The 21,188-nt window shown below is 38.5% G+C and overlaps 1 protein-coding gene across 1 annotated transcript in view; it reads right to left on the bottom strand.

Moving 5' to 3' along the window:
- Positions 1-16,791: 16,791 nt before the first annotated feature.
- GYPC (glycophorin C (Gerbich blood group)) overlaps positions 16,792-21,188 on the bottom strand; it is a 31,227-nt gene continuing 26,830 nt past the window's right edge. Inside the window, exon 3 of the mRNA XM_008496995.2 lies at positions 16,792-19,225. Coding sequence (XP_008495217.1) covers positions 19,029-19,225 — 197 coding nt within the window. The 3' untranslated portion in view covers positions 16,792-19,028. The remainder of the gene's footprint in view (positions 19,226-21,188) is intronic.

The raw sequence follows: 21,188 nt of genomic DNA, 5'->3' as shown, positions 1-21,188 counted from the left end.
TCTCACATTTCCAGAGTGTAGACCACATCCTAAGGGAGAGGAACCACCCTTTGATGTACTCTGAGCTGGAGTCTCTTCTCCCTTGTTCTCAATCAACTACTGTCCCTGTGGCAACCCATACAGCTACTCAACTAGAACTGAAACACTGGGAAAATATTTCTTCTTTTGGTATTTTAAAGCAAAATTACCCACCTGAAAACAAGCAGAACAACCCAATTTTTTTAGAACAAATTATCCTTATCATAGACATGGTTCTGGTAACCTGTGTTACTTATGCTGATGTATGGTAACCTGTGGATGGCAGAACTTCTGGTCCTTAGCTACAGTGAAGCCAATGCTGTTCCTAGAGCCAAGATGGCTGTGGTAATAATCTGTGTGGTTCCTTGTAAATGGATCTAGCTTACATATCAGAGAGAAAGCACAAGCAAGATGTAATGCAGATAAAAAGACTACAGGGCAAAAATGATTGCAGAACTTGTCAAAAGATGAAATAAATTTCAGGCCTCTTGTGTCCTTTTCCAAACCTCTAACCGAGTTTATTCTCTTCATTCTTCAGCTGTGAAATGAGGCCCATACTGACTCCTTTTAGTGATTCTACCACTTAGCAAAGTATCTCACTGCCAGCAAATTTTTAAGATTGCCTAAATTTTCCTTTGCTCAGCTTGGTTTTAATAAGCTTCTCTGTCAATTCCCTCTCCAACAGTTAGGTCTGGACTTTTCCATTTTTCTAATCTTTTCTTACAGGTGCTTAGAATAATACTACTCCTTTGAACATTTTTTCCCATTTAGCTATATGTACCACCCAGAAATATTATCTAAACAGAGTGTGAGAATGTGGGACATTTGATCAGAATTCTTAGCTGTTCCAGACATATGCATGTACACAAGTGGTCCAAACCAACCTGTGTTTCACTATTCCCTCCTGATTTTACCTCTTCATGGACTGGGAAGATCAGGCTGAAATTTGGGCATAATCTCTCACGTAGAATCTGCCTCTGTGTTGAACCTCCTACTTGAGTAAGCAGTCCAGCTCAGATACAGCAGAATTTCTCAGCTATGGGATGGACCTCAAGAGTAAGTACCAGAGGTCTTTAAGGCAGGATTATAGAAGAAGCCATTCTGTTGGCAACAAGGAAACACGATCCTTTTCAGGGAGGAGAAAGGGATTCAAGTTATGGAACTAATTTGGAAGGGGAGCTGCAAAGGATAGGATAGTATTTAGCAGAGTTAATATTTTTCACATAAGCCTCTACATCTCTGACTCTGGTGAATTCTCAGCAACAGACTCTCAACAACTCTCAGAAAATTCATCTCTTTCATCACCCTGTTCGTCACTCCCATTTTCCTTTTCTACTGACATGATTCAAGTAAACAGCAGCATCTGAAGCGTGTGGGGAGAAATTACAGCATCCATCTTTAAACTGACCTGATTTTCCTTTTTAGAAACTTCTATGCCCTACCCAGGCTTCGGAGGTTCTCTGCTGGATAATGTAAAATGACACTTACTGAGCTATTTATATCACTGCAAAGTGAGTACATGATGGGATAATTAGCAATACTGTATCTGCTGGAGTGAGCAATAGCACTGTAACGCATTTTTGTGTTAAGCAACACAAACAGCAATGCCTGCAGGTTAAACAGTACCTGTGCAGCTGATAGGCCTCCTGTACTGTCATTTCCAGGAGGCAGTATCTCCTGACTTCATTCATGCATGAGGCAGAGTTGTAATGCTGGTTTTATTACCTCTTGCAGTACTTGCAGTACTTGAAGGTAAATGATTTTTGCAAGAAAACTTGCTTTGGGCAGGTATGGGTACTTAAGACACTTTGTGAATGAGTAACATTCGCTTGATTTGTAGATCTGTTGGCTACACCGTGACCCTTGGATGAAAAACTCCAAGTGCCTGGGCAGTCAGTCGCACACTGTTGCTTGTGGATGGAGTCCAATATCTTGTGTTGCGTTTTGGTTTACATATTACTTCAGAAAACACAGCCAGCCTTGACCTGAAGCCCTAAAAGTGTGACTGTGATCCATTTAGCCCACATTTAGTCAGAAAGATTCCAGTTTTGCTGATGAGAGCCTTCGTTTCTTTTATGTATAGCACAGCCACAGTGAACAAGATCCTGTTTTGCTCTGATTCAGTGAATTTCAATGGTTAATCACACTCATTAAAAGATGTTTAATATGGATTTGCTCAATTTTAATTTCCATAAATTGTCTGTTATGCCTTTCTCTGCAAGATTAAAGGACCATTATGTATATGCTATTTTCTCCCCAGGAAGGTTACTAATGCACTAATCATGGCTCTGTCAAGTATTCTTTGAGATAAGATCAAATTTGTTCCCCATAAATATTTTTCTCTATCCCTTGAGCTATGTTTGTGTCTCCTCCCTGTACACCCTGTAGTTTTTCAACATCCTCTTTAAAATGTCAACACCAGAACTGGACATGCCATTCCAGCATGTAGGAAACGTGCCTGCATTAGATGAGCAGTGGCAGACGGGGAATTAAAATCATGGCAGTGCTTGCCTGCTGATGCATCCAAGGAATGAGTCTGTTCACCCATTACATTTCCCCAGCAAAGATTGTTGAGTTTTTCTTATGAACTACAAATACAACTCATTTGTTACTAAGGTTCAGTTCCTCACCTCTCACCTTTAGATCAGTAATATTGCATTTCACTTAGCTAAAAGGTACTTTATTGGGTTGGACCAAACTTTCAAAGCAAAATCTGTAATTGCCCTTATTAAATTTTATTTATCATGTCATCCTACCTGATGAGGAGCAGTTCCATATTTACCTCCAGCTCACCTATGGACTTGTAACTCTACAGCTCAGGCTTGTAATTCTCCGGTTCTAATGCAGAGCTGTTTCAGGTTTCATGAAAAGACAAGGGAAGTCCTGTTTAACTTTGATAAAGAAGAGCATTATGATTGTGAAAGGAAACCAGAGAGTGAAACATTCTGGTAATGTTCCCATGCTGTCAGCTAGTGTGAAATATGCCACCTCCATGACTAGAATATATCCTGTCTCCAGTTTGCAGCTGTTTTGTGTTAGCAGAGATTCCTCCCACAAATTTATCTGGATTCCATAAGCAAGTCCATCCAAGATAAGACAAACTTTGGTCTCAAATCAGTTAGGTATCCATCAGGTCTTTGCCTTGCAAATTATCCTAGTTCAGTCCAATGAATTCTGACACCACAGTTCATTATCTGGGGAAGAGAACAAACAGCTTTTCACAAAATGGAAGCCAAACATCTATTTTTTTAATATCAAGGCTACACATGAAGACAGTTCTGAAAACCCTCTAGTGGTCTATAATAACATGAAGATTAAAATGCTGTCTGAAGCCATAGATTGCAGAGTGTTATCTTCTTGAATAAAGCTGCTGCCACAAAAACAGTCTTGCTGGCTGTATTATGCAAAGAATAGGTGTCAAGCTTTAAAAGAGTCATTTAACACAATTTGAGAACAAAAAGAAATATATCTAAAGAATATAACTTTCTAGCTAATTTACTCTCATGCTATTTGAAAGTGCTGCTGTATTTTGTCATACAGGACAGGTCACATTACTGTATCTGTCTTAAGTAGCCACTCAGAAGGCTGGCAGGGCTTCCAAGTGGCATGTGGAACACTGAGGAAGTAATTGGAAGTGCCTGTTGGTCATCAGTTTTAATGCAAAGACTACCACGGTTGTGCTCAGAAACCACCAGGAACAGGTTCAGAACAAAGAAAAGGAAGTATAGCTTTATTGAACATGCTGTTGAGCTGCATAGGTACTTGCTTCTGCTTGTCTGAAAAAAGAAAACTAATTATGTGAATTCAAAATATTACCCTATAACGCAGGAAAAATCCTTACAATCTGAGAGCACAGTGACCTTCCTCTGATACAGGAAATCCCTAAGTTGTAAATATTAGTAGGATATTCTAGAGAAATTGCACTGTAAGATTCCTCTGTTCTTAAATGTATTTGCAATCAGCAAAAAATTAGAGACAAGGTGCTAGGCTGCATGGGCCTCTTTTCTGAACCAGTAAAGCTTTTTCATGTTATTCTTAGCTTGTTATAGAGCAACACATTCCCTATGATACCAGTCAGCCTCTATCTGCCCCTGCAGTTTGTGGGGATGTCAGTATGAGGAAGGTGAGAGAGGTTTGTTGTCCTGCATCAACTAGAGACAAATAAGCAAATAAGGCCTGGATGCAGCCAAAGGGTTGATAGCAGGGTGGCAACCAGAGGGCAGGGCATGTGTACTTGTCCCTGCAACATACCAGAGCATGGGAGCTGTGCCAGCCATAGCTTGTGCCTCAGTGGGAACAGTGCAACGTGGAGATCTGGCTGAGAAGCTCACAACACAGTGGCTGAGGTGTGCAGGGAGAGAGGAGAAAGGTGGAAGAAATTCCACCCCCTCTGTAAGTAAGTATCCTGCCCTTCCAGAAAGTCAGCCCTATGGAGAAAAGCCATATAGAATTATACAGAAATATGGACCTGCTCTTCTACTCTAGTGTCTAATTTCTCTTCTTCAAGAAGAGCTATTTTTAGGCACTCTTCACTAAATATCACTGCAGTTTTTCCACCTTCAAACTTTTCTCCCTGCTTGATCTTAGTCTGTAAATGCACTATGAAACCCAAACAAAACCCACTCTATTTTGCACCCCTCTAGCCCTATCAGAGGACTGCCTCTAAAAACTTCCTTATAAAAGCTTCTCCCCAGCTGTGGCTATTAACTAAATATAAGGGAATTAGCTTCTTAGCCTAGGTTGCACAGAAAGTTAACTACACCTGGCTGCTGTGTTAGATTGCCAAGCCTGGTAGGATTCATGCTTCTTGGATAATAGCAGTATTTTGGGGAATGAAAACCAGGTGTGCAGAGATTGAGTCACTGTCAAGAAGGAAGGTATGCTGGGAGATTATAGTCATTGGTAGAAAACTTTGGGTCATCGAAGCCTAATATAGCTTTAGTAGAATAAGTGTTTGGGATGAAATAAGTTTGAAGTACTTAAAAGTAAAGTACTATTGTCAGTCTTACTAGCAGTGCATAAATACAGTCTTAGTTATTGAGCTTACAACAAGCTTTCTGGGATACCTCAAATGCAGAGTTCTACCTCTCAAAGGCATCTCTGTTCAGTTTTCTGTTCGGTCTAAAGGATCCAACTGCATCTCTCTTTCTTACTGTGGAGCACTTACTGATAGGAATTCTGCTACTGAAGATAGGGTTCAACCCTGACTCAAAAACTTTAAGGGTCTTGTAGTGGATTCTGTTCTCAGTTATCTCTGTGGAAATTGAGCAGCTTTATCAAAACCAGCTGATAGTATAAGAGCAGAGCAGTGGGAAGCATAAGTGCTATGTAACTTTGTCTTCTAAATAACCTCACTTGTACTGCTACTAAATCACAGTATTTCTTTTCAAAGAGTATCTGAAATCACTTCCCTGAAGAACCAAAGAAACATCAGAATTATTTGTCTGGGTTTTTTGGTTTTTGGTTTTGTTTGTTTGTTTTGTTTTTTTGCTTGGGTTTGGGTTTTTTCCTTTATTTTTCCTCAGTCCTGCACTTAACAACAAAATTGGTAAAAGTATTAAAAATAAATTAAACTTATTTTGAGAACATTGAACCTTCACTTGCAGCTCGCAGATTGAGGAGGTGGGAGAAGAAACTTGCTCTTCCTCTTATTTTATACTTTAAATTTAAGTGTCATATCTTTATTTTGCAAAGTACTTGGGTTATGGATGCTGGTAGAACAAATTTTGTTTTCTATTTCTAATCTTCTTGTCTGTGACTAACTCCAAATTTTACCCTCCTTATCTGTCTATAATAATTTCTGGCTGCCATATGAACAGGATTACCCATTCTAAGCATTATAGATCCAGCAGATCTCTAGGAATTCTGAATCAGTGAACTACATTGTAAATGGCCTTTAAACATTAATAAACAGCATATATTCTGTTGGGTCTTCAATATATATTTTCTAAAAATCAATTACTTCCCAGGAATTTTGATCCAAAGTAACTGTCCTTAGGAAATCTATATTTTTTCTTGTCTGTTTCAATATCTTGTCATTACTTTAAGCTGTTGCAGTTCACAGAAAACATGAGCAAAACTCTATATCTTTTTAAGGGAGACTCTCCATCTTGCACCCAATGCAAGATCTTATATGAGAGGTGAAAGTAAATAAAAAGTTATTTTTTTAGTCATCTACTATATTGTATGCCTGTGAGGCAGAACTTTCAAACTTTTCCCCTTGATCTGAATATTCCAGTGAGGCAACTAAATTTAGATAGGCCTATAGTAGTAAAACATAGTCAGTAAGACTTCCTTTCTAAATAATCAGAAAAAAATTATTTAAAGCACCTTCCATCTTTGAAAGCATTTTCCCCTTCATAAACCTTGAAGTGCTACAGCAAAGCTGGAGCTGTCTGCATACAGAAGCCTGCCTGTCACTTTTGTAAAACTCAAATTTCATATATCAAGGGCTTGTGTGAAAATTGCTTTGAGTGTTAATTGCCCAAATGATTCAGCTTTATAAGAGCCTCTCTTATGTACTCAAGTATGTCTCATAGCATGCTGAGTGCCAGGCTCCAATAGAGAGCCAGCTGTGCTCTGCTCCCAGATGTTTGAAGAAGATAATTCTTGCCCATCACTGCAGTCTCCCTCCCCAAATTCTGAGAAATCTGTTTCATGAAGTCATTAATGCACAATAGCATTTTTTTTTTCTTTTCTGTTAAGAAAGTCCTCTTTCTAGGATGTGTGCAAGTTTGCCTTGGCTTATAATTACAGTAGCACATTGTCAGATTAACTGTGCTGAAGAGATAAAACAAAAGCCACTAGTTCTGCAAAATTAAGGCTCTGTCAAAATACTTCAGAAAGGATCAGATCCCTCTGCTTGCAAAGATGCTGTTTGTTTGCTGTGTTTGAAGTAATTTTAATTCTTCAATTTACCTATTGCAGCATGAATTGCTGTTGGAAAACTAACACAAAATATACCTAGTCCTAAGTTTTGTATTCAAGCCTTGTCATAACTATTCTTCATCTGGATCTCAATTTTCTAGATGTTCATGTATCAGATCCTTGACCAATTTACACTGCTGAGGTTTTTTTAAAGTCAAAATAGCTACATTGAAGTCAGCAGAGTTGTGCTGATTTATTCCAGCTGCTTGTGGGCTGAGATGAAACCGTGGATCTAAACAAGACAACAGCTTTTTACAGGGAGATCCTCCCTGGACTTTGCAGGTGTGTAGGTGCAGAGAATTTCAAGAGGTTTTTTGTGCTCTGTGCGATGAAATATTTGTGAAACTCACAGCTTGATCTTCATAGTGAGTAACTACCATCAGTTCCTGGTGCTATCTGACTCAGCTGTCAGAAGAGATTTCTCTCAGACTATCTTGTAACTGAGTTTGAACAACCAGAGATAGGTTCTGGATTAATTCAGCCTGTCTTTGTGGCCAGCCTGCTCTTGAATCACAAGTATGTGGCTGTATTTACACAGCACAGGTGCTAGGCCGTATGAGTTCACTTTCTATGGTTCCCAAGGTATCATGGTAGAGTTCATCTTCCCACCTCCACGTGTTTGTGTGTTCACCCACTAACACAGCACCTTGAGCCCACAGCTTGCTCTGCTTTTGCAGCATCTGATCCGGTGCTGTTGTGAGTTATGGACTCAGCCCAGCATCTGTAGCCTTTCAGCTGTCGTTAAGATTATTGCAAAGTCCATTTTTACTGGTTCATTCAGAGGTCATAAGACTCCCTGGAAAGATTTTCTATGCAGCTGATGGCCCTCACAAGCTGTCAGCAGATGTTGATGTGAAGTTACTGAGGCTGCATGCAGATCTGGGAGGCAGTGGAGCTCCTTGTGGTAGTGGTAGGATGAAGCAGCTGCTCTGAGACAGAGCTGCAGCCACAAAAAGCTGTCAAAGGTTGGGGTGACTCCAGACAGTTTTCATGTCGATTTATTTGCTTCTATCTCAATCGAATGTCCCATCCAAAATTAGGACATACACACTTGGGGATACAAATCATTCCCTGGTCTTGTTCCCACTGTTTAATAGGGACATCAATGGAAAGCTTAACTTTCTCCAAAGGGGCTAAGCAAAGGATGTTAGGAAATGTGATTTGCATCACAAACTTGTCCTGTTAGCTGTAATATGAAATTCTGTGGTTTGTGAGGTTGTTTCAGTGAGGTGCTGTGCAGACAGCTTATGTTGTTCAGAGTAAACATGTGAGGTGTATGGCTGTTTCACTCACAAACTGCAAGAACCTAGGAAACACAGGCAGAAACACACAGGCAGAGAATAGATGCCATCTCCTAAGGTAGGGAAGTCTTTTTATTTCTCTTGGGGTTTTTGTTTGTTTGTTTGTGGGTTTTTTGTTTGTTTTGTTGGTAATTTTGTTAGGGTTTTTTTTTTTTTTTTCTTTTATATTCATGTACTACTTATAGGTAGAAATGTCATGTCCTGTCATGTTGAGACAGGACAAGAGTTAATGGTTTATACTGGAAAAAGGTACATTTAGGTTAGACATAAGGATGAAATTTTTTTGTGTGAGGAGGGTGAGACACTGGCACAGGTTGCCCAGAGAAGCTATGGATGCCTTATCCCTAGAAGTGCTCAAGGCCAGGTTAGATGGAGCTATGAGTAACCTGGTCTAGTGGGAGGTGTCCCTGCCCATGAAAGGGGGTTGGAAGGTGTACCTACCAACTCAAACCAGTCTATGGTTCTGTGATTCTATGATTCTGTGAAATACTATTTGGATTAGACTAGTTTAGCAGCCACAGCTGTCACTGACATGACAGTGGAATGGGCATATAAACTTTCTGTGTCCCAAAAGACAAGTATACTTTTCTGGAGAAGAAGGCCATGTATCTTTAGAGGGATTATATAATTTTATTTTACTCCTATCAGGAATTCCACCAGCTATGCTATACCGGTGTCAAAAAAAAGAACAACCCCCCCACCTTAATAAAGTACAGCTGAAAATCTAGGCAAACTATGAATCACAAAAATCCCAATTTGCTTGCAAGTCAGTAGGTCTTATGGCCCCAAGTGTTTACTGTCTGATACCTTTAGCAAGTTGTGCACCCTGGCAAAGGGCCCTAGCTCCTGAGCTCTGCAATGCTGATAATGCATGTCAACTTCTTTTAACTAATACTGAATTTTTCATATGGGAAATATTTTTAATAGCAGTGCTGTCTCCCTATTACTCCATACATCACTAGAAAAATAAGCCAGCTCTTAATCGTTTCACTGCTAATTTGCTGCAATTTCAAATACTCGTTCTTTTCTTCTTCTTCTCAAGAAATGCCAATTTTTATTCTGATTGTCTTTGCTAAGAAGATAAACTGTAATGGGCCACTGTAACTGCTCTTCTGGGAAAGTAATTTTTCTGTTCTTTAACTCATAGAAGGTTTTGGTGCCCCTAGATTGTCCATAATGTATTGTAGAGCTGAAGCGACCCTCCTAAAAATATTTTCTATGCCAATCATAGAAATATAATCATAATCATGATAATCATAATAAAATAGTCATGCCAACTGGTTGTTGAGGCAGAGAGAACCAAAATTTGTACTTTATCAAAAAGCAACGCTCCCTGAGTATATAGCATGATCTAGTGGACAGAAGCATGCAGGCAAGTCACTTGTATTTTCATAAGCTGTCCCACTGCATGCTTATCCCAATATTCCTCTTGTGCATGAAGTGCTCCTGATCAACTGAGGATGTGAGAGGGGCACCAGCCTCAGGTGGAAGCCATTAGGTGTTTAGTTAAATCTGGAAAAGCTGCTGATTTCAGGTGTAAGAGTCACCGTATTAGCTCTCTATGTGACTGATAGCTCTTATGCTACCAGCATGTATAACTGAGTAAGTCTTCACTATGGTAAAAGACAATAGAGCAGTAAACTTGTTATTGTTAGGAATCACCATGCTTTACCTGAGATACAGGAGATTTTTGGTTTACTTGCTGAATCCAGAGGATTTTCTGTTTTTCTTCAGAACCATCTTTAGTTGAGAAAGCCAAAGTCAGCTCTGATAATGCCAGTTAATATGAAACAAACATCCCACAACCCTAATATTGGCAACAGAATGTACTGTGACCCAGCTGCATCCTGATGCAGCCTTACACTGATAGATGATGCTGTAATTTTCTCAGGCTTTCTGGAAGAATATTGTCTGAGGGTTTAGAGAATACTGGCTGAGAGTAAAGACTGAAGAAATACACTCTTAAAATTGCACTCATAGCTTCAAGCTGGAGAAGACAGTGGTGGAAAATGTTGGAAGATTGTTACCAAATAAAAAACAAAGATATTTTCTTGCAGGTATTCTGCATAGTTGCTACAGAGATTTTGATGTAAAATATATGATTCTAAGAAAATACGTAGCATTTTCTCAGGGGTTTAATTTGCCATAATAATACCAATAAAGCAGAACAGAGCCCTTGGAAGGTGGGAACTCCTACCTGGAAGAAGAGCTAGGAAATGAATAATTATATATATTTTCCTTACTCTGCCTTAACCCAATGTATGCAGAGAGAGAGGGCAAGACACTGTACCTGAAAAATTATTATTAGATAAAACGACACAAACACATTCCACAAATATTATGGCAGTAGGAAGACAAACATAAAATACTACTTTGCCTTTGTGCAATGTTACAAATTTTACTAAACAGCACAGAACTGTTGGAAAATATATAGTTTATAGTTTTAGTGAAAATTATCTCCTATTCATCTGTTTGATTTTTCACCATGCTTATTATTTATTTATTCTTTATTGCAGAAAGGGGACATTTATGAGAAGAGGCAAGTATATTTCAGAAACATAGAACTTTGGCCAAGAAACTGTTTTATAGAAAAGGTGTTGTTTAGTAATGCTTTCTTTTAAATCTTCAGTGTCCCCTGCCTTGGATAGGGAGGCTGACCTCTTTGGGAATGTCACCTTCATTTATGACTAAAGCATTAACTTTCTTATTGAGATGCCACTGTTTTTTGGGGGTTGACAAAGAAGTTTTGTCAAGTTATAAGGTTTTCCATACAGAAAAAAAACAAACCCACAACCAAACCACCAACTATCCTCTCCCTTGCCTGAAGACTGGATCAATGAAAAGGTCATTCAGGACCTAATAAGATACTTCCTGAGCCTGCAACAGGTGAGGACAAAAGCTGGGGCAAAATGAAAAAATTGGGACAGGTTTTCAAAATCCATGTAGCTTACAGCACTGGGTGGGACAGTGAATAAGCTACTTAGTAGGTCAGATAAGGTTTAAAGCAATTTGATCCTGAACTATTTGCTTCTCTCCTTGGGTCTGTAATTCATTTTTCCTTGCAGTCAGTGAAGCTGCAGAGATGAGAGATCTGGTAAAACTTAAACACAGCTGCCGGATGTTTTTTGGGGAGAACAAGGGGAGGGAAGTATGGAATGCAAAGACAAAGAAAAATAGTTCTTTGGGGGCTAGGCAGAAGTCTGTATGACTAATTCTTGTGGTTTAACTTTTGGCATGTGTTTAGTACGGTGCTGTTCAGAGGAATCAGTTTATTCCTGATCCTGCACCATGCCTTTCATTTTTTATTCTTTCTTACATCCTGGTGTCAGAAGCATCATTCATAGCATGCAAGAAGAAAGACTGAGAGAGTCCTGAGCTCCCTTATGGAACAATGGTCTTTATCCCTTTACCAGAAAACTGAGAGATGTAATAATCTCTCTGATTCTTCCACTTCTGTTCTGGTATGTAAGTTGTTCTGCTGCTGAGCAGAAGGGAATAGAGATATTTCAGCTCTATACAAGAATTTCTAAGAACAAGGCTGTATTTATGCATAACATACAGGAATATTAGAAAAGGTATGGAGAGCCCTGAGGGTCACACATGTATTTGTGAAACAAAAATTTATGAATGGAGAGGAAAGCAGAAATTGACAGTAAAGAATGGCAGAAAGTGTAATTTAATCGAAATGCAATATAAAATCTTATTTGAGTTAAATATTACTCACAGTGGGCTTTATTAAAATGCTATTGATCACTCCATTAGGTGTTACAAAGAATAAAGATTATTGTTTCTAGTAACTAGGAATGTGGCGTTGAGTTGCATTTTATCAGCATATCCATATGCCACACTAAGAGGGGCTTTCAAGTGTTACCAATCCTGCTGGGAGATTAAATACTTTCTTTCCAAGATATTGGAAACTGAGTAAAGACTCAGATCTTTATGGTCATTAGCCAAACATCAGAAATTAGGAATACTCTCTATGTGCAGCCTTAGCAAGTGTGGCTGCAAAAGGTATAGGTGTTACACCTTTTTTTTTTTTTTTTTTTTTTTAAGGCTGAAATAGAAATGTTAATAAAAATCTTTGCTGAGGAAAGATTCTTTGCTACAAGGTCTGGACCTTTTTATTTATCAGTGTAGTCAAAATATCCTGTATTGAGGATTTAGGTCCAGCACCAACAATACAAGAAGTATGAAGTGAATCATTGCTATGCAAAGGCTCATATTGCTGAAAGCTCTCATTTTCACATACTTCCCTTTTGTTGTTGTTGTTGTTTTTTTGTTTTTTTGTTTTTTTTTGTTTTGGGGGGGTTTTTTGTATATTTTTTTTTCTTCCCCCTTCCTCATCCTCCTTTGTTCCTGCTATAAGCTTGTCAACTACTGGTCATTCAAAAAGGATGAATTTTGTCCTAATAGACTTCCGACTATTTCTTGGTAAACAGCCAGTGCCCAGTCTCCATGGAATTATGTGCCATGGAATGCTACTGCTAACAATAGAAACCATCACAGATTTGGGCTGCTGAAGCACCTCCAATAGCAGTGAAACTCGTTGCCTGACATGGTCTGAAGTCAAGGTCAGCAGTCTTACCCCTCTGCTTGTCATCCCAGTAAGAACATAGATAATGAACAATTTGGCTATTGCTGGCCTCCTAACAGTCATACTCATTAAGTCCTATGGCACAGGAAAGGCCCATTGGAAGAGCTGCTCTTAGCACAACTTCTCCATTATGCATATTATAACTTAAATGATCCACTGTCCTTCTGGTACCCTCCAGGTTTCCATCTTTTTGATGCATCATTTTGACCCAATATATCACAGTTGCTTTTTCTTTTTTTCCATTGACAGCAATGATCTTTGAAAAAGGAGGTGGCAGAGGGAAGATTTCAATACATATCACACTAGGTATAGCCTCAGATTATTCTTTAACTAGGGATGTATACAGATATAAAAGAAACTGTATGGAAAGCATGAATAACAAAGCAGAAGTAACCACATTTAGTAGCAGCTGGGTGGAAGGCAGGCCATCCATCAGTAAATACCCATTAGATGTTTATAAGCCTGCCTAGAACTTTTATGAATACCATGTGTTAAATAATAAAGGAGTATACAGGTCAACACTAGTATCAACAGGGTCCCTTCAGAAGGAATTGCTGTTTCATTTCTTATTTGAACTTTGACTCCTTCCTAGATCTATCAAAAGATTCTCTTGGTTTTTTAATGCAAATGCCAGCAGTGTATCTTTTAGGGTTTGCATGCTCTATTAAGAAAAATTATGCCATACTATTCCTTTTGATCTGTTTCCTTGTGAGAACAAAATATGAGAACACTCTTTTAAATGCTGAAAATGACAACTTTAATTATAAAGTTATTTGTTTTTTCATATTTTAGCTGCTATTTTTTTCTTTTTTTTTCTTTTCTTTTTTTTTTTTTTTCATTCAAAATATAGTAGATTTACACCAGCAGTGTATTAATAGCTTTGGTAAATACAAACATTGTAGTCAGCTTTAACATATAATCAGCAGTAAACTGTGAATGCTCTGCACTCTCTCTCCTTGTCATGGCAATACTGGTGTTAAAATAGACTTCAGTACAACCTGTCAGATACTTTCCCTCATACATATGGTTTGAAACAATAGAAAAATAAAGATATGAGGCTATGCTAAAACACCATCACATAGTTCTACTTTGGTGTGTTTCTTTTTTGACATGGATGGGATACCAATTTTTTGAAGGAAGGACAAATGCAGTCAATGAAATTCTTGTCCATTGAATGCAGTGGGATTTTATCCCACCACACGGGAAACCATTTTGTAGAATGAGAAATTCTTATTTCGTCACTGCCAACTTGTATCTTCTTGAAGTAGAGAAGAGCATCTCCTTCTACAAACATTTCATCTTTCTGTAATATAGCTGAATTTTTTAATCACCGTATATGTTTTTTCTTTCATATCATTAGTTTCCTTTGTTAACTACCTGACTTTCCAGACATTGGGAGTTCTTCAGTTTTTGGTCTTATCTGAATTGCTGCTGTGAAGTTTCTGCATTTTCTAAACCCACAAAGCTTTCTTAACTGAAGAACTGAGAGACTTTAGAAAATGCAATAAGCAGCTCTTAACGCATTTAACGTGAGTACTCTTTTAGTGTGTGTTTACCAGTGGTTTTTGATTGGACTGGCACATGCAAGGAATTCAAACGACTCATGTAATTCAAAGAAATTTGTTGTCAGCAGTTACCTTCAGTAAATACACTTTGATTTCTCCAAATGGCAATATCTATTTTGTTTGATGAAAAACTACTCTCCATCTCTACTGGCATCTAATTACCGTCTCCCCCTCTGTATCTTTTTACTGATTTACATCATGTCTCAGCATTTCCTCTATTCTGTGAGGAGTCCTTGCAGCCTGTTGTTGATGGTGCTATCCTACTTATCCTGCAGCCATAAATGTTTCAGCACCTTGTCTGCATTCCTTGCTGAAAGGAACCAGTCTTTTTTATTTTTCTATTCTGGTGTCCCCTCAAAGATCCCTAGATTTGATTAAAGATAAAAATCAATGCCCATGTTCTGAGGGATCCTATGATGCTACTGTAAATAGTCCCCCAAAGGGATTTGGTCCTGTTGTTCCAAAACGAAAACAACCCCAAAGTATATATAGTTATTTTGGCTGTCAGCTGATCAAATACTCCTAAAGACTGCATTAATGTGAAATGGCATGTTCAGCCTCAGGAAAACATGAAATTGTAGAGGCCAAGCCTCAGAAAAAAATGCATACTGGGTCTAGTAATGGGTGGCCAGATACACATTTAGGACTGACTGGTTTTGGACAGAATCACTCTCCTGAGCTAGAGCGCTGCTGCAGGGGCTGACACTGGTAAACAGTAATTTTCTGTGCAGCGGAGAACTGTACATGTGTCCTCCAAAAATCAGAAGAAATGTTTTTGCAGATGTTAAGGCAGAATGGTAGAATACTGAATCTTTGAAGCTTGTTTTCAATGCTTGACAAGAAGAAATGGTTCAAGAGGAGATGAATTTCCTTCTAAAAACAGTGATTACTTATTTCTTTTTCAGGGAGAGAATTTGGAAGCCCCATGAACCCACACTTGAAGCTCACCAATGCAGTCAGAAATATTATTGCTAACATGTGTCATTTCCATATATTCTTAAAAAATACTTCATGTTCCTACAAGATCAAGTTTATCCTCTCTCTTCAAACTGAAGAAAATATTGGTCATTTTTATGCCCACCTTTCCTGCATGTCATTGAAAATTACTAATGCTTCCAAAGAAGGCCAATGGCTTTCTGTGCAACAGAGGATTCAACAGGCTTTCACAGGGCATTAAGGCATCTGGACAAAACCACTTTGCTTGAAGGATCATCATTCTGGTCCCTTGTTTAGTGAACATTAGAGATTTATGGTATTAAGTTTAACTAATCAGAGAGCTTGCAATACTCTTTTTTCTGTGAAAATGTGGCATATATGATTACTCTGTAAATCAATCTCAGGTCAGGTCAGTCAGATTTGATCAAATTTGACGCAGGATGGCAAGTCCAAAACTAAAACTTTTGTAAAAGGCAGAGAGTGACTTATAAAAATAAATAAATACATACAGAAGTGTCCAATCCTTTGCCATAGGGGAGGCAGTGGCCACCCAGCTGGGGAGCCTGAGGGACTGCAGACAAGAATGGCAGAGAGCTGCAGGACAACAGACCACAGCTGTGAGGGACCGGGGATAAAAGTACATAGTTGCCTTAATTCTCCTGTTTAGGAAGCAAATTGTAAAAATCATTTGATCATCGGTGATGAAAAGCTATGGCTGCCAACCGAGATGTCTCGGTGTTGTACTGAATGTTTGTTTGAGCACAGCATGTTGCTTGCACAAGGATGTTTTGCTAATTAGTCCTAAAAGTTAGATGAAGTTTGTAATGCACTCCTTCTATGACCAAACTGAATAACTCAAGACAGTAGAGTTATTGTCTGAATGAAAAAATAGCAGGATCAGGTCAGTAGAGTCTGCCAGTCATCAGATGTCATGAGCTTTCTTCATTACAGAACAGAATTTGTCCTGAACAAAACAAATACACTGAAAATCTCCTCAAACTACATCTTCTCTCTGTTCAGTCACTGCTCTGCAAATATTCAGGGTGGCTCATTACCAACAGGGAAGCTGTTGCCATATGCTTGGGATGTTTGTTAGCCTAGATGATCAAGGGAAATGCGATAAAGAGATTCAATTAAGCTACTACGAAAGGATGTAGTCAAAGACTAGTGGTAGCATTCAGTTCAGATTGAGGGGAAGCAATGACACCAAGTCTGGTGCTGACTTAACTGGTAAAGAATTGGCTGAGCTCCCCTGAATGCACATTGTATCACCAAAAAAATCTGGCCTCTGTAATTCCACTGTGGGCAGTTAGCCTGCCTTAGTCCATCTCATAATTTAAAAAACTCAAACACACCCCAAAAGAGACATTAATTCAGACTGTCCTGTGTATCAGATATGACACAGTTGTCTAATTATAATCAGTAGGCTCAAGTTAAAAAAACAATTTCATGACCGAGGAGGAAGGCAGGACTTTATTCTCCATGTCACTTACACCTTCTTCCAAAGTCAATTCTCTTTAACAGCCAGTCTTAGGGGGACAGAAGGGCTCAGGTCTTGCTAGCACTGGAGAAAAGTTTTTTGGTGTTCCTAGGTTCCTATCCTCAGAGGAAATCTTTACATTTTTATTGAACTGGAGTGTCAAGGGATTTAAGTTTTACCAACCCAGTCTTAAAGATAAGACTAGTGAATTTTTCCAACACTTGTCCCAGACAAATAAAACAAAATTAATTTTCCAAGAGTAATAACAAAGTTATAATAGTAATATATCTTAGAAAAGAAATAGATGCATAATATCAAAATAGTTGAACTCTGCTAATACTGGAGTTTGTGCATTTTATACTTCATTAGCCACAGAATACAATGTGGTTGTGCAATGGTATGTTACAAAAATATCTAAAGCATTTAGTAAATTGGCACATTTTTTATACTTTTTGGTTAAAATGCAAACATACAGGGATTTGATATTCAAAATCAGAGCTATTGAGATTCTAAGAATAATTCAGAGTCCATCTCCTTCAGGAAGGGAGAAAAGACTGAGACTGTGATTGAAAATAGAGAAATATCCATTTCTTTGCTTGGGTCCTCAGAGTCTTCTCTTGTTCACATCAGTCTTGAAGCATTTTTGTGGCCAGTGTTGATAATGGCTACTGGAGTCCAGGAGTTTTTGAAAATTTGGTGCCCAAAAGTGAGCTCAAGTGTTCAGCAACAATGTCTTCAAAGTACAATTGTAGATGACTGTACACACATATATAGATCAAAACACAGGAAAAAATATACCAGTTGAGCTTTGCTCATCAGTTTCTTAATTGTTGTTGTGCATTTCTCCTCCTCTGTTTTCAGTAGTCCAGGGCACCATTGCAGCTGGGATTGGGAAGGTGCAAAGAACAATTGTCCTATTTCTGGAGCTAACTGGGGGTTTCAGTTAACAAAACCAACTTACTGGTGTGAAGAAACTCATCACTGTTGATTTTTTAGGCAAGGAATAAGATCTTTTCGTGTGACCCACCATGATTAATATATTTATTTATAATAAAGCATTGATGGTTGGTATAATTCTCTTACTAAGCACAATGCAAAGGATATAAAGAAGCCATACAGAGGGAGACATCAATACAAACCAGTGGGATGCAGATGAAAAAGCTTCCTTACAGTGGTAGTCTTATGGTTGCATTTTTCAAAGATTTATTGATATCTGCACCAGAACTAAATTCCTCTCCCTGCAAAAATCCAAAATCCTGCTGGCAGGTGTTCAAGAGAATTTTCCAATGCAAAATAAATAAATAAATACTCAGGCAAAAATATCTTCTATGAAAAAAATCTAGCTGAGTTCCATTGTTTCAAAAGGCCTGTTAAAACCAAGATGCCAAGATGCTTTACCTTTTAATACCTATGTACTTATGCATGCATTCAGAGAACTTACCATCTAATTGGAATCATATTTGTAAATCTACTGCTTATTATATACTACACTGTAAGTTTCAACATTTTAGAGTTCTCAAGCTCACATGATGAGCAAGTTAGAAATAAATCCTTCTTCCTTACATTTTCTGTGTTCTCCAACAGTTTCATCTCTTTGAAGTGTTTTTGACTTTTATATATATATAAAACTAAAAAAACCAACCCAAACATAAAAAAATCCCAATCTAAATCCCAAAACAAACTTCCCTGTGCCAATAAAACTGCACATTGAAGGGGGGGGATATCTGGGCTACAAAGCTGTTTTTGTTCCAGATACAGCAGCTTTGTCTACTTTAATGTTTGTTCTGTGACCATTTGAAATTCAATTTCAGGTGCTTCTGTATCATATCATCACAGGATGCATCATTAACTCTAAGAGGATGTTTTCCATTGGCATCTGCTATTTTCACCAAATGTCAAGGCTTGACATTTGCTATCTTTATCTGGTTTTGGTGTATCATTCATACTGAGATTTTGTTTCTTCTTATCTGATATTGATTTCAACTGTGACCAGCTGTGTTGCTAATAAAATCAACAGGCAAGTATCTGGCATTTAGTTCTTCACCAGACGAGGAAAAGCAAAAACTCAGTGACATAAAAAAGTAAAGAGATACTTTTCAATCAGGATGCTTGCCTGTGTTCTCATATTATCCATCTCTTAGCACTTCTGTTGATGTAGAATTTCAGACTGATTCCCCTGGGGAAGTCTCCATGGAAATCCTTGCTTTTCAGATGAAATATTCCTTTTTGCTCTCATCCACTGCTTCCTGGAGAGCAGGGTCATTTTTCAAAGCGGCATCTGCGCTTTCGGCAAACTCGGTTCCTTTTGCCTCGTTGGTGTGGTAGGTGCCCTTGTGCCTGTACATGTACCGGACCATCACCACCAGCAGGCAAATGAGAACAAATACCACTGCAGCAATCACACCTAGAGGAAAGAGACCACTTAAATGTATTGTCAGTAGTAAAATATGAGCAGGATCTCACAGCCATGCATCACAACTTGAATTCCTTGGTAGGAAAAAATCGGTGTATCGTACGATGCTCGCCTCTTACGGCAGCCAGGGGCAGAATGGAGTCTTACACTGCAAATAAAACAGGTGGGATACAAATACTGCAGGAATACAGGTGAAAGCCTCACTGGCTTTCATTAAAATTGTGGCTTGATTTGGCTGAACTTATTGAAGCTAAAAGTTTGTTGCAAAATGTGGAGAAATAAGAGGACATAAAGGAAAACCAGTAGGTTTTGTTCATCCTTCTGGTAACATATACCTAGGGGAGTTTGCAGGCAACCTGACCCTACCTGCAAGAGTGAACTCAATTTCAGGAGTGCAGGCCATTGTTGTATCTTAGGAGACATCCAACAAAGAACAGGAGTTGTGTGACTGCAGAACTGCTCTGCATTTGCTAGGTGCCATTTCATGCTGTGCTCTAATTAAGAAAGTCTGAATGTAATGAATGTAGAAATAACACCTGGTAGGAGGAAAGGATTCTGGGTAGTTCTTTCCTATCTCCTGGACTAAGGCTAATTACTATCAACGTGCTGACTGGACAAAAATTTCTGTAGGTAACCCAAACATTCAGAGGACTAAACGGTGAAGGGAAGGACTCCTAGTGAAGGGAAGTGAGCTGAAGTTCCAGGGGTGGTCATATAGAGAACACTGTGTGTCCTTGCTTCTCAGAGCTCATTACTTTTTTTGCTTTTCTACCATAGAAGGTAGAAACCTGTAAAAGAGAGGTACACCGGACAAGTCCACTGTAAAAAGGTACAAGCTTTATCCCCATCCCTCCAGTTGAAATTGTTCACTTGATAATCCTTAAAATAAGTGACACATTTAGTACTTTATTCAACTTGTGTGTTTTTTACTTTTTTAAACACTTTTTGGATACAAATGTTCAGAAACTCTTTAGCTGAGGGTCTGTCGAGTATGTGACACTGAGCTGATTCTGTATTCAGGTGATTCCAGGATTAAACCAAACATTGAAGAAATACACAGAACAAGACTTTTTTAGAAAAAATCCCTTATATGGAGCAGGAAGCTGCTATGAAGATGCAATAGGTAGGAATTAATCTGACTTATTGTAGGCATCTACAGTTCAGGAAGCTCCATCTGAGTTACTCCCTTTGGGTTTTTCTACTGGCAGTGGATGGTGTATCTATAAGTGATTCCTCTTCTAGAACTGAATTCCTACATTTGGTCAGATGAATTGCTCCCTGGAAATGCCTGTTAATGTGCAGAGACAATAAGGGGGGTATAACAGTGTTCCTTCTGTCTGCTGCATTTAAGATAGGTGCCAGGAGTGGGTATCACCAAAATTTTAATTTATCAGCATCATTAAACTGAGTGGGGGTACCCTATTGGAATGAAAATGGGGGAAAGAACAGAATATTAGCAGGGTGAATAAAATTAACTCGCTAAAAAATATGCCTGCAATGTTATCCTGCAGATTTTATGGTGCCTGGCTCGGAAAGTGAAGTTACTACTAGCGGAAATGAAATTGCTTATACAAAGAACTTTAGGTTTACAATAATATCATCATTGCAGTGGGGGTTCATCAATTTTTAGGACCTCAATGGTATCCCTTGACACAAGAGGCTTTAATAGGCTTTGGATGTAGCACAATATTAATAAGCCTAGGGGACTAAGTACAAATCAATTTACCTGCTACTTGCTCATAGAAAGCTGAAATTAAAGTTACAAGAGATGGGACCTGAGGGAAATATAGCAGAACCTCACCAATTTGCACTAATGATTGGTATACCCCCTTGTGAGTGACTGAAATTAGTGCGTTAGCATGGAAATGAACAAACACAATAAAAATAAAATGACAGGTTCTCTCTGTGAGAGAGAGAGCTTTTCTCATTTATTCTGACAGCTGTATTTAGTTTA

This window comes from Calypte anna, chromosome 7, assembly GCF_003957555.1.
Source record: "Calypte anna isolate BGI_N300 chromosome 7, bCalAnn1_v1.p, whole genome shotgun sequence".
In the NCBI taxonomy this organism is placed as follows: domain Eukaryota; kingdom Metazoa; phylum Chordata; class Aves; order Apodiformes; family Trochilidae; genus Calypte; species Calypte anna.
The sequence above is the reverse complement of the archived record's forward strand: the minus strand, read 5'-3'. Positions and strand labels throughout refer to the sequence as shown.